At 41.1% G+C, this 15,615-nt stretch overlaps 1 protein-coding gene across 1 annotated transcript in view; it reads left to right on the top strand.

Annotated features, from left to right (window-relative positions):
- mrc1a (mannose receptor, C type 1a) overlaps positions 1-10,997 on the top strand; it is a 57,957-nt gene extending 46,960 nt beyond the window's left edge. Inside the window, exons 23-30 of the mRNA XM_007889799.2 lie at positions 166-271; positions 1,094-1,326; positions 2,460-2,625; positions 5,019-5,171; positions 6,184-6,300; positions 7,115-7,282; positions 7,879-7,914; positions 9,254-10,997. Coding sequence (XP_007887990.1) covers positions 166-271; positions 1,094-1,326; positions 2,460-2,625; positions 5,019-5,171; positions 6,184-6,300; positions 7,115-7,282; positions 7,879-7,914; positions 9,254-9,495 — 1,221 coding nt within the window. The 3' untranslated portion in view covers positions 9,496-10,997. The remainder of the gene's footprint in view (positions 1-165; positions 272-1,093; positions 1,327-2,459; positions 2,626-5,018; positions 5,172-6,183; positions 6,301-7,114; positions 7,283-7,878; positions 7,915-9,253) is intronic.
- Positions 10,998-15,615: the final 4,618 nt, after the last annotated feature.

A 15,615-nucleotide genomic window follows, 5' to 3' on the forward strand; every position in this document is an offset into this window, starting at 1 on the left:
TTTGACATTTTACCAAACAGTCCATGTGTAGTATCTGTAGAGCGCTTTAACAATTAGATATTGCTTTCTATCGATTTGTTGAATACTGCTGGTAACTTTCTGCTGGTGTTGGCTGCCTTTGGTGGTAACTCTTAACTTATGATAACTTTTTTTTCGTATATATAGAATGCTGACTGTGTCTGGCTGAGTATAAACAAAAAAAATGAAGAAGGATGCTGGGTAGATAACGACTGTAGTTTAAAACGGGGCTTTGTATGCCAGAAGGACAAAGGTAAATATTAGACCTTTATGTCACAGGAGAATTCATAAGGAACAGAAAAAGCCATTGGATTCAACTAAACCTTCTGCATTTCAGTCCCAGTGTCTGTCTTCTGATCAAATCATGTGTTAATGAATCTATTACAGGTTACAATTTTCACTCCACAGTTGTTGAAGGATGTATTATCTCAGCCAACTAACTCAGCAACAGCAACTTGTATTCATACAGTGCTTTTCATATGGAATAAAGTCTTGGAGTGCTTTACAAGGGAGCAAGGGACGATGCGATGGGGAGGTGACCATAGGCAGGGTTGAAGAGATAAATTTTAAAGCGAGACTTGAAGGTAGATAGAAAGGGGTTAAGTCGGAGGGGTCGGGGGAAAGAAATTCCAAAGGTTAGAGGCATAGAATTAGATATTTCATTCCCCGGTCTTTGCATAAGTAGGGCCTGGGTTTCACAGCAAGCAAGAATTAGCTGACTGGAGGGGCGAGCAGAAGTGGAGTAGGTGATCAGAGAGATAGGCAGGTTCTAGAGCACAAAAGGATTTATAGGTGAGGATGGGAACCTTGAAACTGATGTACTTAGAGACAGGGAGCCAGTTGAGCCTGGCAAGGACGAGAATGATGGACTTGTGGAGATTGGTGCAGGTGAGGATATGGACGATGGAGTTTTGAATGAATTGATGGATGGTGGAGCGATAAATTGGTGGATCAAAATCTTTTACCAAATATAATAAAATCTTTTCTGGTTGGAGTTATTGACAGACATTCTTTTATATAATAAAAATGTTAATTGACATATCCAAATAATAACCAAATGCAATATTCTCCACAGATCGTGCGTTGACTTTGGGGCCAACAACTGTGCCAGAGCCAACATATATTGAGTATGACAATAGTACCTACAAAATAATCCAAGTGAAGCTTAAATGGCAAGATGCCCGGAAGGTTTGTGAGGCAGAGCAAGCCCAGCTTGTTAGTATCAGGAATGGTTTCGCAAATGCCTTCCTAATGTTGCAAGCCAGAAAACTCGACACAAAATTGTGGATCGGATTAAATGGTAATGAGGTAAGGAGCAAAGAGTAAAAGTGGACTGATACAATGAATTGAAAACTGAAGAAAAGTGCTAATTTTGGACAGTGGAGTCCTGTAGCTCAGTGGTTAGAGCACTCGCTTTGCAAGTGAGAGACCTGAGTTCAATTCCAGGCAGAGGGCGAAACCTTGGGCAAGTTTCCTTACTCCACACGCCTAATAATAATCCCTCCAAAACCAAAAACAATAATAAATTGGTCATTTTCAATCTACGACTGTTTGTGGGACATTGCTGTGCGCAATTGGCTGCCGCGTTCGCCCACAAATATACAGTCAATTCACTTTACAGTGTGTTCTGTGAAGCGCTTTGGGACGTCCTCCTGACGTGAAAAGCGCTATATCAAATGCAAGGATTATTATTATTATTATTATTATTATAATTATCCTCCTTTGGAGTGTGTGTGTGGTGGGGGTTTGGGAGGAGGTGCGCAGGGTCTCCTTGGAGCTGAGTTGGCTCGAAGGTGATGTGCTTGGCAACAGAATATTGGAATTGAGTCAATCCTCTGTGGAGGTCACAGTAATCCAATTGCTGAGCCAGGCAGGTGAGGTACCCCAAGACACTGCTGATGACACAGCAGGCAGCCTGGGTTGTTGGCAGGATTTGGAGAGCAGACAGGGATTCGTCCATTTATGAATCCTGCATGCCAAAGCCCTAATGGATAGGCTGCTCCGACCTGGACAAACAGCAAGAAGCTTGCCGGGCAGTACTCTCAATGGCAAGTTATATGGTATAGCTGTTTGAATTCCAGCAGTACCCCAACACATCTTCTGGGGTCCTCAAGTCATGCCTCTTATATCTAATGCTCTCCAGAATTAGATAAGCAAAGTGGTCTCTCTTGGGTGAGAGTATGCATTCTAGATGCAGGGAAATTTCATGTGTAAATGGCATAAATATTTGGAACTCTGTCTGGTTTGGATAGTCTTAAGCATACTGATGAGTTTCCCCAAGTGTTATATACTGCCTGAGCAAAAAAAGAGTATTAAATGCACTGCATTACTGAAAATCTTTACCCAAATGTAACCACTTAAATAAGTTTGTGTATAATCTCATAAATTTGAATGTTTCTGAATATCAAAGCAACGTTTCTGAATCATGAAATCTTCTTTAGACGGCAAGAGAGTTCAGGTGGATTGATGGGTGGAAACTGCGCTTTTCAAAGTGGGCTGTTGGAGAACCCAAAAATAATTACGATTGTATCATCATCAATCAGAACGGATTCTGGGAAACTGCAGAGTGTGATGATGAATATTGGGCTATTTGCAAAAGATCTTCAGGTAAGAACTGTTTGTTTAAACCATTTAAGTACTCTGAGCCGTGGCCCCACATGAAGGGCACTATATAAATTCAAGTTTTTTTTTGTTTGCGATGAACTTGAGAATATTTTATTGAATATTCAATTGAGAATATTTTAGTTTGTAAATAGGAAACCAGAGAGATAACATTGTGAGGTATGATCACATCATTGAAATTTACAAAAAAAAACTTACAGCAGTTCCAGTGAGCTGCAATTAAATTCTCTGCCCATTGACCAGAAGGTCATTGGTAACCATCAGCAGCTTCATGCACTATCATTGTACCAAAGGTGAGGTAGTGGAAGAAATCTAATCAGCTGTTGCAGGGAAAACCAGTTCCCCTAATTACTGCCAAAGACTCTGTCTAAAGGTATATATGTACCCGTGGCCATAGAATGATCAAAATCCTCCCAATCTCAGTCATAGAATCTATGGGACAACCTGACTCATTTGTTAGCACACTTGCTTCTGGGGCAGGAGGTTGTGGGTTCAAGTCCTGTATCGAGGACTTGAAGCTCATTGTTTTGGCTGACAAGTTAGTGCAGACTTAACATAATAATAATATAACCCTTGCATTTGATGTAGTGGAGCCATCTCAAAACGCTTCACAAGGATATATTGTAAAGTGAATTGACTATATTTTGTGGGCGAAACACATCTTTGAGAGCACTACATCTTCCAAGGTGCCATCCAAAATACTGCCAAATGTTACATTTTAAGGTTAAGATTGTAAGAGATTTTACATCTTGAAGGGCAAGATTGAGTTTGGTTGTGATGCCCCCTTGTGGTCACAGATGCACATAACATAATAATAATATTTGCATTTGATAGAGCGCCTTATCATGTCGTTGAAACGCTTCACAGAATATATTGTAAAGTGAATTGACTGTGTATTTTGTGGGTGAAATGTGGTAGCCAATTGAGCAGAGCAGTGTCCCACAAACAGTCGTGGATTGAATGACCGAATTATTATTTTTAAAAAATTTTTGAAGGGCTTATTACCCTCCAGAAAGCGATCCACCAATCAACTAGCACCTGAATGTCTACTTACTGCTAGGTAAACCGAGGCTTGTGGAGTAAGCAAACTTGCCTAAGGTTTCGCCCTACTCAGGAATCCAACCCAAGTCTTCTTGCTTGTGAGTTGAGTGCTCTAAATATGCTAACAGAGATGATAGTCAATGGGCTACAATTCAAACTAGCATTTGAACTTAAAACTTAGGAGAATTGTTGATATATTTGGCTCTTTTGTTAAGGGACCATATAAAAGTTCCACCTGTGCCAGTTGAATCCTAAAAATAATGCAAATTGCTTTGGAAAATAGTGGAAATTTCTGAAAACTCTGAGTGGGAAAGGATAAGATGAATGCCTGGCCATTTCATTGGATTCATTGGATTGACTTTCCACCACACAACTGGTACAGAGCCTTGCAATCTTTCTGTAAGCAAGCAGACAGAAAATGATAAGGTGTGAAGGAGAGATATTTTAGTCAGATGGGTGTCTGACATATGCCCATCATTGTGCTTAAGAGTATCCAAACTGGATGGAGTCCCGCATTCATATGCCACTTACATGCGGAAATTTCCCTTTCTGGAACGGAATGCACACTCTCTTCCTAAAGCAACCCACTCGGCCTCGTTAATAGTATTGGGCACAATTTTTAGACAATAATATATTTAATATATAGTGAGTGTTAAACTGTACCATTGGGCCTGTCATTACCAATCTCAGAGTTTTAGCAAGAGGTACATGTTCAAATGGTGGAAGAATTGGAGTTCGAGTCATGTGTGTCATGACTTTGTCACTGTTCAAATGCTAGGAGGTGCATGAATCATTCCCTCATGCATTTGAACAATGACAAAGGCTGAAGCCTTGGTAGCATGTGCCCCTTTTCCTCAGGGGAGTGACATGTGACAATAATAATAAAAAAAATTCTTCTATTCCTCTCTTTTAAGGATAAGCACAGCAATGGATTATTTGGAAACAGGAATTTGTTTGAATCTCTGTGTTATAACTGCAGTCCTTGCCCCTAGGGAATGTTGACGTTAAGTCAAGGTGGCACCAACACAACAACAAGATTACATTTGTTTAGCGCCTTTCACGTCGGGAGGGTGTCCCAAGGCGCTGGACAGTGTACAGCATTTCAGACCCGAGCTGGAGTCAGGGGGGGAGAAGGGAGGAGAGGGGAAGGGGGGGTGGCCGATGGCATGGTCGAAGAGGAGGGTCTTGAGGCGGGACTTGAGGCGGAGTGAATGGGGAATAGAATTCCAGAGGTTGGGGGCAGAGTGGCTGCAGGCTCTCCCGCCAATGGTGGGGCGGGTGGGTCGGGGGACATAGAGCATCAATATCTTAATGGTTGGAATTTGTACATTTCACAGAGCTGCCACCAACTGATGCCCCTCAACTCCCAGGAAAGTGCCCTGAATCAACGAATACTAAAATGTGGATTCCATTCCGTGGCCACTGCTATTTGTTCGAAACAATGTTTTCAAAAAACTGGGCATCTGCCAGCCTCGAATGCATCCGTCAAGGTAAAAGGTTTGAACAAGACTTGATTGAAGCTTGTTATGGTATCAGCAATGTCCTCTATATAACATTGATACAGTTTGCATCCCTCCATATGGCTTCATCAAAGATTGGGTTCGTACCACGTGAAGTCCAACATCTTACCTTCCCTGCCCCAATGTGCTGAGCATTCTAACAGTATGTATCCCATGGTGTGAAGTTAGACTTTAAGTCAAGGGACTGAATACACTTATCATTTACAACATTGTCCTAGCCACCATTTCTAATTGGACACATTATCAATGAGCAGTTGAATGCATGTCACCTCAATTCAAGTCACTTGATTTAGTAAATAGAACCTGTCATTGATGATATTTTCCTTGGGTGGGAGGGAGGGGAGGAGTTTAGCCAGGGTGTTTGATTTAACTCTTGGACATCGAGTACTACCCTACCACCTAGGGCTTTGGCTTGCAGGTTCTACCTTTCCAAGTCTTGGCGATGAGTGAGACTGATTTGTCTATCATCAGTGGTGCCCTGGAATCCTATAGACCCACTTGGCCAGGAACTGGACTACTGAGACTACCACAGAAGGTTGACTCAATTCCATTACTCCATTGCCAAACATATCTCCTTGGAATAAAAACAGAAGTCGCTGGGAACACGCAGCAGGTCAGCGAGCATCTATGAAGAGAGGAAAATGAGTTAACGTTTCAGGTCAATGACCTTTCATTAAAACTGTCAGAGTTCTGATGGAAGGTCATTAACTCATTTTCCTCTCTCCATAGATGTTGCCTGACCTGCTGTGTGTTTCCAGTGACTTCTGTTTTTATTTCAGATTTCCAGCATCTACAGTATTTTGATTTTGTATATGGAATACGATATATATACTAAACATCTTTGATTTATGATTTGTTATTTTTTGTATCAAAAATATTAAAAATGCTTTTAAGCATTTCAAGATGGCAAAGCAAGAAGGGCACTGTATAAATGCAAGTTGTTGTTGTTTATATCCAGTATTTTAATATTACGTACATGCAGGTTCTTCATTAATCAGTATTACGGATCCTGTGGAAAATACCTTTATAGAACATACACTAGAAATCATGTCTGACAGGACGAGCCAGCTCTGGATAGGAATGTATTTGAATATTAAAGGTAAATGGGCTTCATACTTTTTTAATTAGAACTTAGTTCCATGAATGAAAAATAATTACATAGAATATTAATGAAAAAAAATAACAGGTTGAGATAAAACCAATAAATGTAATGAATGTTTTTCACTGTGTTAAATTTTAATGAGCTAGTACAGTAACATTATATGATTTAATGTGAAATTGAATACATTTCCTGTTTCAAATCATCATCTTATTTAGCACAGTGGCTAGTGCGCTCGCCTCACAAGTGAGAGGATCTGGGTTCGATTCCCGTGTGGGGAGAAACCTTAGGCAAGTTTCCTTATTCCACACACCTCTGTTTATCTAGCAGTAAGCGGAAACCCAATTGTTAGTCAATTGGCAGATCGCTTTCCCGGGGTAACAATCCATGACTGTTTTGAATAATTGGCTGCTATGTTTCACTCCCCCAAAAATATCAATCCACTTTACAGTATATTCTATGAAGTGCTTTGAGACTTTTCAACAATCTGATAAGGTGCTATATAAAATAAAATGCAAGGATTATTATTATTATCCCCTAAAAAAACTTAGCAAAACTACATAGTTACACACTTATCAGAAGCAGTTGTTTGTGTTCAGAAGCCAAATGAGTACTGGCTAGCAAAACCCCACCAAAAGATTATCAAGAGATTGCTTATTGTATTGTGCTCGCTCTGTGTTCTGAACATAAAATATAACAGTCTGATAACTATTGGTTACATGTAGAGCACTGGATTTGCAAAGTAAGAATTTTATGAAACAAATGTTTTTATGCATCTACATGAAAAAAAATCCATCTACATTTGTCAATTTAGGCGAATGGTTGTGGTTGGACAACAGTGTGGTGGATTTTGTGAACTGGAACCGTGGAGAACCTTCAAACCATAAAAATGAGGTCTGTGTTGAAATATACTCAAACACAGGTTATTGGAACAATATCCCTTGCACTATGTTCAAAGGCTACATTTGCAAAAGGCCAAAAAGTAAGTAATTTGGCTTTTTAGTTTGTTTCCAAAAAAAATGTTTGCTTTTGGTAATGTTTGAAACAATAAAGTGGATGTTAATTGACTTATTCCACATGTTGGTATGTCCACAATATAAAGTGAATTTATATTGAAATGTCACATACGTGAGGGAGAAGGTATAAGGAGGGGAAGGCTTCTGTGAAGCATAAACACTGGCACGGACTAGTTGAGCTGAATGGCCTACTAGTTGAGTGGGCTCTGGCCTGCTTCACATCCCCCGCCTTGCCCACCCCACCATTGGTGGGCGGGCCTTCAGCCTCTGCCCCCACTCTCTGGAACTTCATCCCACAGTCCTTCCGCCTCGCCCCCTCTCTTAACTCCTTCAAGACCTGTTTTTGACTGTGCCTTTGGTCACCCTCATACCCCTACCCTCCCCGCCCTCCAAACATCCTGATCTCAACCACCAGCTTGTGTGTGGATCCCTGTCCAAAGACTTGGGACGTCCTCCTGACATGAAAGATGGTATACAAATGTAATTTATTGTTGTTATTTCTATACTGTGATGTTCTATGTATGTCTGTTTACTTAATAATAATCTGTATATATTTTTGCAGTAATTGAACTAACAGAAGCACCTTCACAGACAGAAGGTAAGAGCTCACTGCATTAAGAGAAATTTTATTTTTATCCTGATTTACTGACTTTTATTTACCTATTACATAATAATCCTTGCATTTGATATAGGGCCTTATCACATCTTTAGACGTCTCAAAGCGCTTCACAGAATATACTGTAAAGTGAATTGTCTGGATATTTTGTTGGCAAAACGACTATATTTAAGACTATAAACTGATAACATTACCCCAGGAAAGAATCACTTCAGTTTGACCATAACTTTTGATATAGCGCTGTTCACATCAGGAGGATGTCTCCAAGCGCATCACAAGAAATCTGCAAAGTATGACTGTGTCCTTGTAGATGAACACAGCAGCCAATTTGGACATAGCAATGTCGCACAAACAACCTTAAAATGAATTGGTGAGGACATGGGTGAAACTCCCTTCTCTTTATTGAAAGTGCCATGGGATCTTTAATACCTACCTAAACGGGAAGATGGGTCCTCAGTTTAACATCTCATCTAAAGGATACCACCTCTAACAATTCAGCACACCCCTCAGTACTACACTGAAGTGTCAACTTAGGCTATATGAGTTCAAAATCCTGATGTGGAACTTGAACCCACAACTTTATGACTCTGAGGTGCGAGTGCTACCATCTGACACAGGCTGACACATGAATAATATGCTGATTTTGACAATTGGAAGGTTGCTATTACAACAGGGCAAGTATGGGAAAGTATTTTGCCTTCTCCCCCAGTCCCAAGGACATGTTTCTTGTCGGATGAAATATTAAAGGGCCTGTCTGCCTAGTGTCAGGTGGATTTTTAAAAATTCTATGATCTTACTCTAAAAGAGGAAGGATTTCTTTCCCCCAATGGTCTTGCTGGCAATTCTCCAAATGAAGTTCAGTCATCTTTTGCCTGTAACACTACTGCAAGAGTTATAGAGCACTGACATTTTTCATCATTTTCCTGATGTGTAACATTGAAATGCTGTTCTCGGTCTCCGAAATAGAGTTTAAAATAGGGAATCCAGTGTCTCGCTCAGTGGTTGAGTTTGAGAGTTTCCCGATGATCTACCTCAATACTGGCAGATGTCAACATCCAATGATGGCGACTCAAGGAAGTCACAGCATCAGGAGAAGCACAATGAGAAACACCTGACAGATGAACTTGTTACTTCCAGCAACAAGTTATTTAGGATCATGTTTGTGGTGTTCCTTAAAGCATTTATTGTGCTAATTAACACAGGGACCATCTTATGAAATATCTCAAGCGTTACCCCAGCACCCTTGATTTGTTTTAAATATTTAGGGAGTGTTGGATTTAAGGCGATATTATTTTTGAATTTCAATATGCTCCTTTTTCAGTTCTAGAGCAGAAGCAGCTGCCGAAGCACAGTGTTGCAGGGATTGTGGTGGTGCTGACTATTGTCTGCATCATCGGTTTTCTACTCACTGTCTACTTTATCCGGAAACAGAAGCAGAAGGCTCCACAAGCGGACACAAACTTTGACAATACTCTTTACTTCAACACGGAGAGCGCTGTTGGACCCGGTGATATGAAATCTCTCGTGACAAATATAGAACAAAATGAGCAAGGTTCTATGTAGTTTGCAAAAATGTTTTAAAAATATACTGGAGTAAAGTTATAAAATTTATATGCAGTTGGACTGGAATTAATTTTTAGCTGCAGGTGTATTCAGCTAAAGCACTATTTCCCTGCAAGATTTTGCACTGGAGCCCACAAATAACTAAATGTTATGACTACTATTATGCCAATTCAAGGTTTTAGTATCAATATCACCGATTCTTCAGTATTACTACTATTGCAATCAATATATTCAAAAAGTTGTAAATAGGAAACATATGATACCAGATAGGATCATATTTACGAAATAAGAGGAGTGGGCTTTACTTTCATTAACTGCTGAATGATTGATCAAAGTCCTATGATATGCAATATAGTGCTATTAAAAGCCCAACCCATGAGTAAAGAGAATGAAATTGAAACAAAGATCTATTCAATTCTTCAATAGTCTGTTATTTTAGTTTTAGAAGCAAATATGGTCCTTTTTTTAAATCAACAACAGCAAACATACATTTAGTTTGTATATAATCCTCTAACAATATACCTATGGCAGACTGTGATACCAGACAGATTAGGTGGGGGTCACAGCTACAGAATAGATTATATTACCAACAACAACTTGTATTTGTATAGTATCCCAGAGCACTTAAAGGAAGGGGGGTTTGAGCTAGGACAATGAATTTCTACAATAATAATAATAATAATCCTTGCATTTGATATAGCGCTTTTCACGTCGGGAGGACGTCCCAAAGCGCTTCACAGAACACACTGTAAAGTGAATTGACTGTATATTTGTGGGCGAATGTGGCAGCCAATTGCGCACAGCAATGTTCCACAAACAGTCGTAGATTGAAAATGACCAATTTATTATTTTTTTTTGGTTTGGGAGGGATTATTAGGCGTGTGGAGTAAGGAAACTTGCCCAAGGTTTCGCCCTGCCTGGAATTGAACTCAGGTTTCTCACTTGCAAAACGAGTGCTCTAACCACTGAGCTACAGGACTCCATAAGAGGCCAATCGCTTAATGCTTTCAAGATGAGATCAAATGGACTAAAGGGCTTTCGTTACCTAAAACTATACCACAAGAGAGGTTCAGATGGAGAAAACCTTTCACCTCATTTGATGTCATCCATCTAGAATACCAACCATATTATCTTCCCATTATAATATCCAGTTGTTTTCTAAATTATTCAAGTATCTGGCTCTCGTCAACCTTCCTGATAAAACTGTTCCACTTATTACATACGTGAAGAAATACTTTCCACGGTTGCCTTACAATTGCTCTTTACAACCCTGCACTATGACCATTTGCCCTGTATCTGATCTTGTGAAAATAATTAATCAATTAAATGGAGATAAGGTGTATTCTACAATATATATGAAATACTACGCTTTTTACATTACTGAATGGATTGAAGTAATATTTTGTTTCAATGTGCACAGATGTATAGAAATTCTGCCATTAAAATATACATACAGTATTTTGACAGCCATGAATTAAATAAATACCAATCTAATTATTTCACTTTCTCTGTGTCCTGTATATCAAAATACTGAATTGATTTGTATCTGGAATACTTAACGTATCAGTTATAAGATTGGGTAGCTCTTCCAATGAACTGGAACAGGCACAATGAGCTGAATGGCCTCCTTCTGTGCTGTAATATTCTATGAAGATAGTATCTAATGAAATTCATTCGTTATTATTCATTACCTTTTCCGTGTTTGCACATTGTGGTTATTTTACAACCTCTACAATATCTGTACAAATTGAATGCTGATGAACGGCTTATGATGTTTGGAATCCACTAGATAAGATCCAACTCTGAAGTATAGATTTCTGATTTATCCTGGCTCCTGATAGCACTCTTACCTCAGCATGAGAAGGTTCTGGGATTAAGTCCCACAATGGGACTGTGAACTCAGATTAAGATGACATTCCAACTGAGGTCCCCTCTGTGCCTGTCCAGGTGAATGTTAAAGATCTCATGGCATTATTCAAAAAGAGAAGTTGGTGTCTCTTATTGTCCTGGTCAACAATTCCCCTGGAAAAAAAATGGTCATTCACGTTACGGCTGCTTGTGGGCCATTGCTGTGTTCCGTTTGGCTGGTGTGTTCACCTACATATGATAGTCAAGACACTTTATAGTAAAACATGGGAGGCACTTTGAGATATCCTACAACGTGAAATGCACTTTATCAAAAGCAAGGTGTATTTGACAAGGGCTGTCTGGATTCATTCATCCAGTGCAATGGGTGGATGAATCCAAGTTGGAGGGGCTTGAGCAAGGAATGGAGAAAAAAGTGGTGGCAATGCATCCAAGTCTTTGGATAGAAATGGCAGATTGGAGAAATTGGAGAGTGTAAGATGACATATTTAGAGATAGGGTGAATAAGGGTACAAAGTTCAGAGCAATAAGAGTCCTGTCACATATTGGTTAGAGCACCTGCCTCGCGAACGAGAGGACCTGGGTTTGATTCCTGGGCATGGCAAAATGTTAGACAAATGGTCTTACTCCACAAGCCTCTGTTTACCTAGCAGTAAGTAGGAATCTGTTTTTTAGTCGATTGCCCGATCACTTTTCCAGGGGTAATAACCCCTTTTTTTAAAAAAAATTGCGTCAATTCATCCACGACTGTTTGTGGGACACTGCCATGCGCAATTGGCTGCTGCATTTTGCTCACAAAATATACAGTCAATTCACTACAAGTATATTCTGTGAAGCACTTTCAGACACCTCAAATAGGTGATCAGGCGCTATATCAAATGCAAGGATTATTATTATTAATGACCACAGTAAGACTGACAAAATAGACAAGGAAAGGATATGATGGATTGCAAAACATAAGACCACCACAATGAAATTATATTGTTTGCATTGATGTTGAACCACACTAGTAATATTATTTAGGCTTTTTGGTGCTGATGCCAAATATGCCATATACAACAACAAGATTCCATTTATTGAGCGCCTTTCATGTCGGGAGGACGTCCCAAGGCGCTGAATATACAGAGTGCAACTGCTGAGGTGCTGCCTTCTGGAGAATTTAAAACCTAGAAAACTGCTGAATGAACTCTGACTGATCTATGTTTTAGTTAATTCGCTAAATTTTAATTGTACGACAGGGCCTTTGGATGTTATAAACAAAGGGATTTTCCACTTAGTTTTGGCAGCAGTGCAAACCTCTCTGCTATTGTGTGGCACTTGGGCAACCAATTATCTAGATGTTTTTCTCCAGATAAACATAACTTTCTGCCAACAAGCTACAGCAGTAAGTAACAGCAGCCAATTTCAAAGCCATTGAAGAGTTATTAGGATTATCTCGGCCATTTCTTTTCTGACCTTCCTGAAATGAAGGAATCAGTGGGATAAAAAGACATAATTATAAGCAATCTCTTTATCCAATCCAATTTCAAATCCACTGAAATTTTTTGCCTCTTGTGACCTTGACAACTGTAAGCCATTACTGCAAATGAATAAACATTACATGGTCAATTTATTAGTTAGCAAAGGTCTTGGAACAAACTAACATTTCAGAAATGAGACCGTACCAAATATCTAGTTATCTAGTCTATCTTCCTAAAAAAACACAAACACACATACCACACATCACAGACACAGACAGACGCACACACACACTTTATAGTTATTTAGCACTTTTCACGTCAAGAGAACGTTTGAAGCATTGACACTGGGCATCCAGGCTGGGGCTGTTAGCTGAAGCTGGTGGGAAGGAGAAAGATGAGTAAAAGTATTATTATTATTGTTATTATTAACCCCGGCATCACTCTGGTGAATCTGCGCTGCACCCCCTCCAGAGCCAATACCCGAGCTGTGGAGTCCTGTAGCTCAGTGGTTACAGTATTCACCTCGCAAACGAGAGACCTGGGTTTGATTCCCAACAGGGTGAAACCTTGGGCAAGTTTCCTTACTCCACACGCCTGATAATAATTCCTCAAGAAAAAAAAACAATAATAAATTGGTCACTTCAAACCACGACTGTTTGTGAGACACTGCTGTGGGCAATTGGCTGCCACATTTCACCCGTAAATATACAATCAATTCACTTTACAGTATATTCTGTGAAGCGCTTTGAGACATCTAGAAGACGCTATATCAACTGCAAGGATTATTATTATTATTATCCTTCCTGAGGTGCGATGCCCAAAACTGAATGCAGTACTCTAGATAGGGTCTGACCAAGGCATACAGCAGGAGCATGATTTCTTCACCTTTGTATTCCAGTCCCCTTGAGATAAAGGCCAACATTCTGTTAGCCTTTTGGACGACAACGGAATACAGAATTACATTTGTAAAGTGCCTTTCATATCAGGAGGATGTCCCAAGGTGCTGGACAGACAGAGTTTCGTACCCAAGCTGGGGGTCGGGGAGGGTGGAGGGCGGGAGGGGAAGCAGGGAGGTCGAAAGCACGGTCGAAGAAGAGGGTCTTGAGATGGGTCTTGAAGTTGGCAAGAGAGACGGTGAGTTGGAGGGACTGAGGAATGGCGTTCCAGAGGGTGGGGGCAGAGTGGCAGAAGGCCTGCCTGTCAATAGTGGGGCAAGCGAGGCAGGGGACGTGAAGCAGACCGGAGCCCGCTGAGCGGAGGGAACAAGCAGGATGGTGGAGGGTTACGAGGTCACAGAGGTAGGGGGGAGCAAGATCATGGAAGGCTTTAAAAGTGAGGATCAGGATCTTGAACTGGATCCTCTGTGTGATGGGAAGCCAGTGGATTCAGGCGAGGATGGGGTTGATAAGTCACGGAGCCTGGGGCAGGAGAGGATGCAGGCTGCAGGGTTCTGGATGATCGGTAGCATATGGAGGGAGGAGTTGGGGAGGCCGACAAGCAATGAGTTTGCATAGTCAAACCTCGATGTAATGAAAGCATGACTACTTTTTGTACTTGTGAACTAATTTTTAGTGATTTGTGTACATGGACATCCAAATACCTTTATTCCTCCAAAGTTTTTAGTTTCTCAACACCAAGAAAATATTGGTGTTTTTNGTATCCATAGTGGATGACCTCACACTTCCTCACATTGAACTCCATCTGCCACAGTTTTGCCCACTCACTTAATCTATCTAAATCCCTTTGTAACTTCCTGTTCCCATCTTACACAATTTACTATGCCTCCTAACTGTGTGTCGTCTGGAAATTTGAATATAAAACTCTCTCTTCCTTCATCCAACTCATTTATATACATACGCTAAAAAGCTGAGGCCCCAGGACAAGACTCCTGGGGAACATCACTTGTCACATCCAACCAATCAAAGAACATTCCTTTTATCCCCACTCTGTTTCCTGCCTCGCAAACAATTACTAAGCCATGTCGCAAAGTTATCTCAGATTCCATGCTCTTTCATTGTTGCTAATGACCTCTTGTGCGGAATCTTATCGAAAGCCTTCTGAAAGTCCATATAGATGACATCCATGGACACGGCATGTTAGTGGATGGTGGAGTTGCGATTCAGCGAGTGGCGGGTCCTCGGGAAACCACGGTAAACTGAACGGGAGATGTGAGCAGCGAGGGTCGAAGGTTCGGTCAACAAAAGCTGGGTGAGGTAGGCTGTGGGCAGGCACCGGCGGGGCAAGAAATTGCAAATCTCCCACCTGTACAATGGGTGCGAGAGTCCACCGAGGCCAGAGGTGGACGAACGAGAGGTGGTGAGAGACCGGCGAGGCAAAGGTTCGGCTGCTACAGGCGCGTAGATGCCATTTCAAAATACCCTGCCTGAAAAATGTCCGAATCTCACTGCGGGATGTTACTTCTGGGTGCCATCTTCAAATCCGTCCGGGTAAGTATAGTGTGACATCACTTCCTGGCGCCTTTTCAAATCCGCCAGGGTAGGGTAAGTATAGTGTATATTTTACTATCCTTCTGCTACCTTGTCCTCTCTTCCCTCCCGATCTCTGGCACCTAAGCCATGACCGCCATGCCCCCCCTCCCCACCCCCACCCCCTGTGCTGTCTCCCGTAGCCCGTGGGCTGATGCTGCCCCGCTGATCTCTCGCTCTTGGTCTCAGCGTGCGATTTTTGGCTGCCACACCTACCCAATCTGTTCCCCCTGAAAATGTTCCGGCTCCCACCCCCCACACTCCGCTATTCCCACTCTGTCCTTCTCTCTCACCTGGACCCCACCATT

Source organism: Callorhinchus milii, unplaced genomic scaffold, assembly GCF_018977255.1.
Source record: "Callorhinchus milii isolate IMCB2004 unplaced genomic scaffold, IMCB_Cmil_1.0 Scaffold2, whole genome shotgun sequence".
Classification (NCBI taxonomy): Eukaryota; Metazoa; Chordata; class Chondrichthyes; order Chimaeriformes; family Callorhinchidae; genus Callorhinchus; species Callorhinchus milii.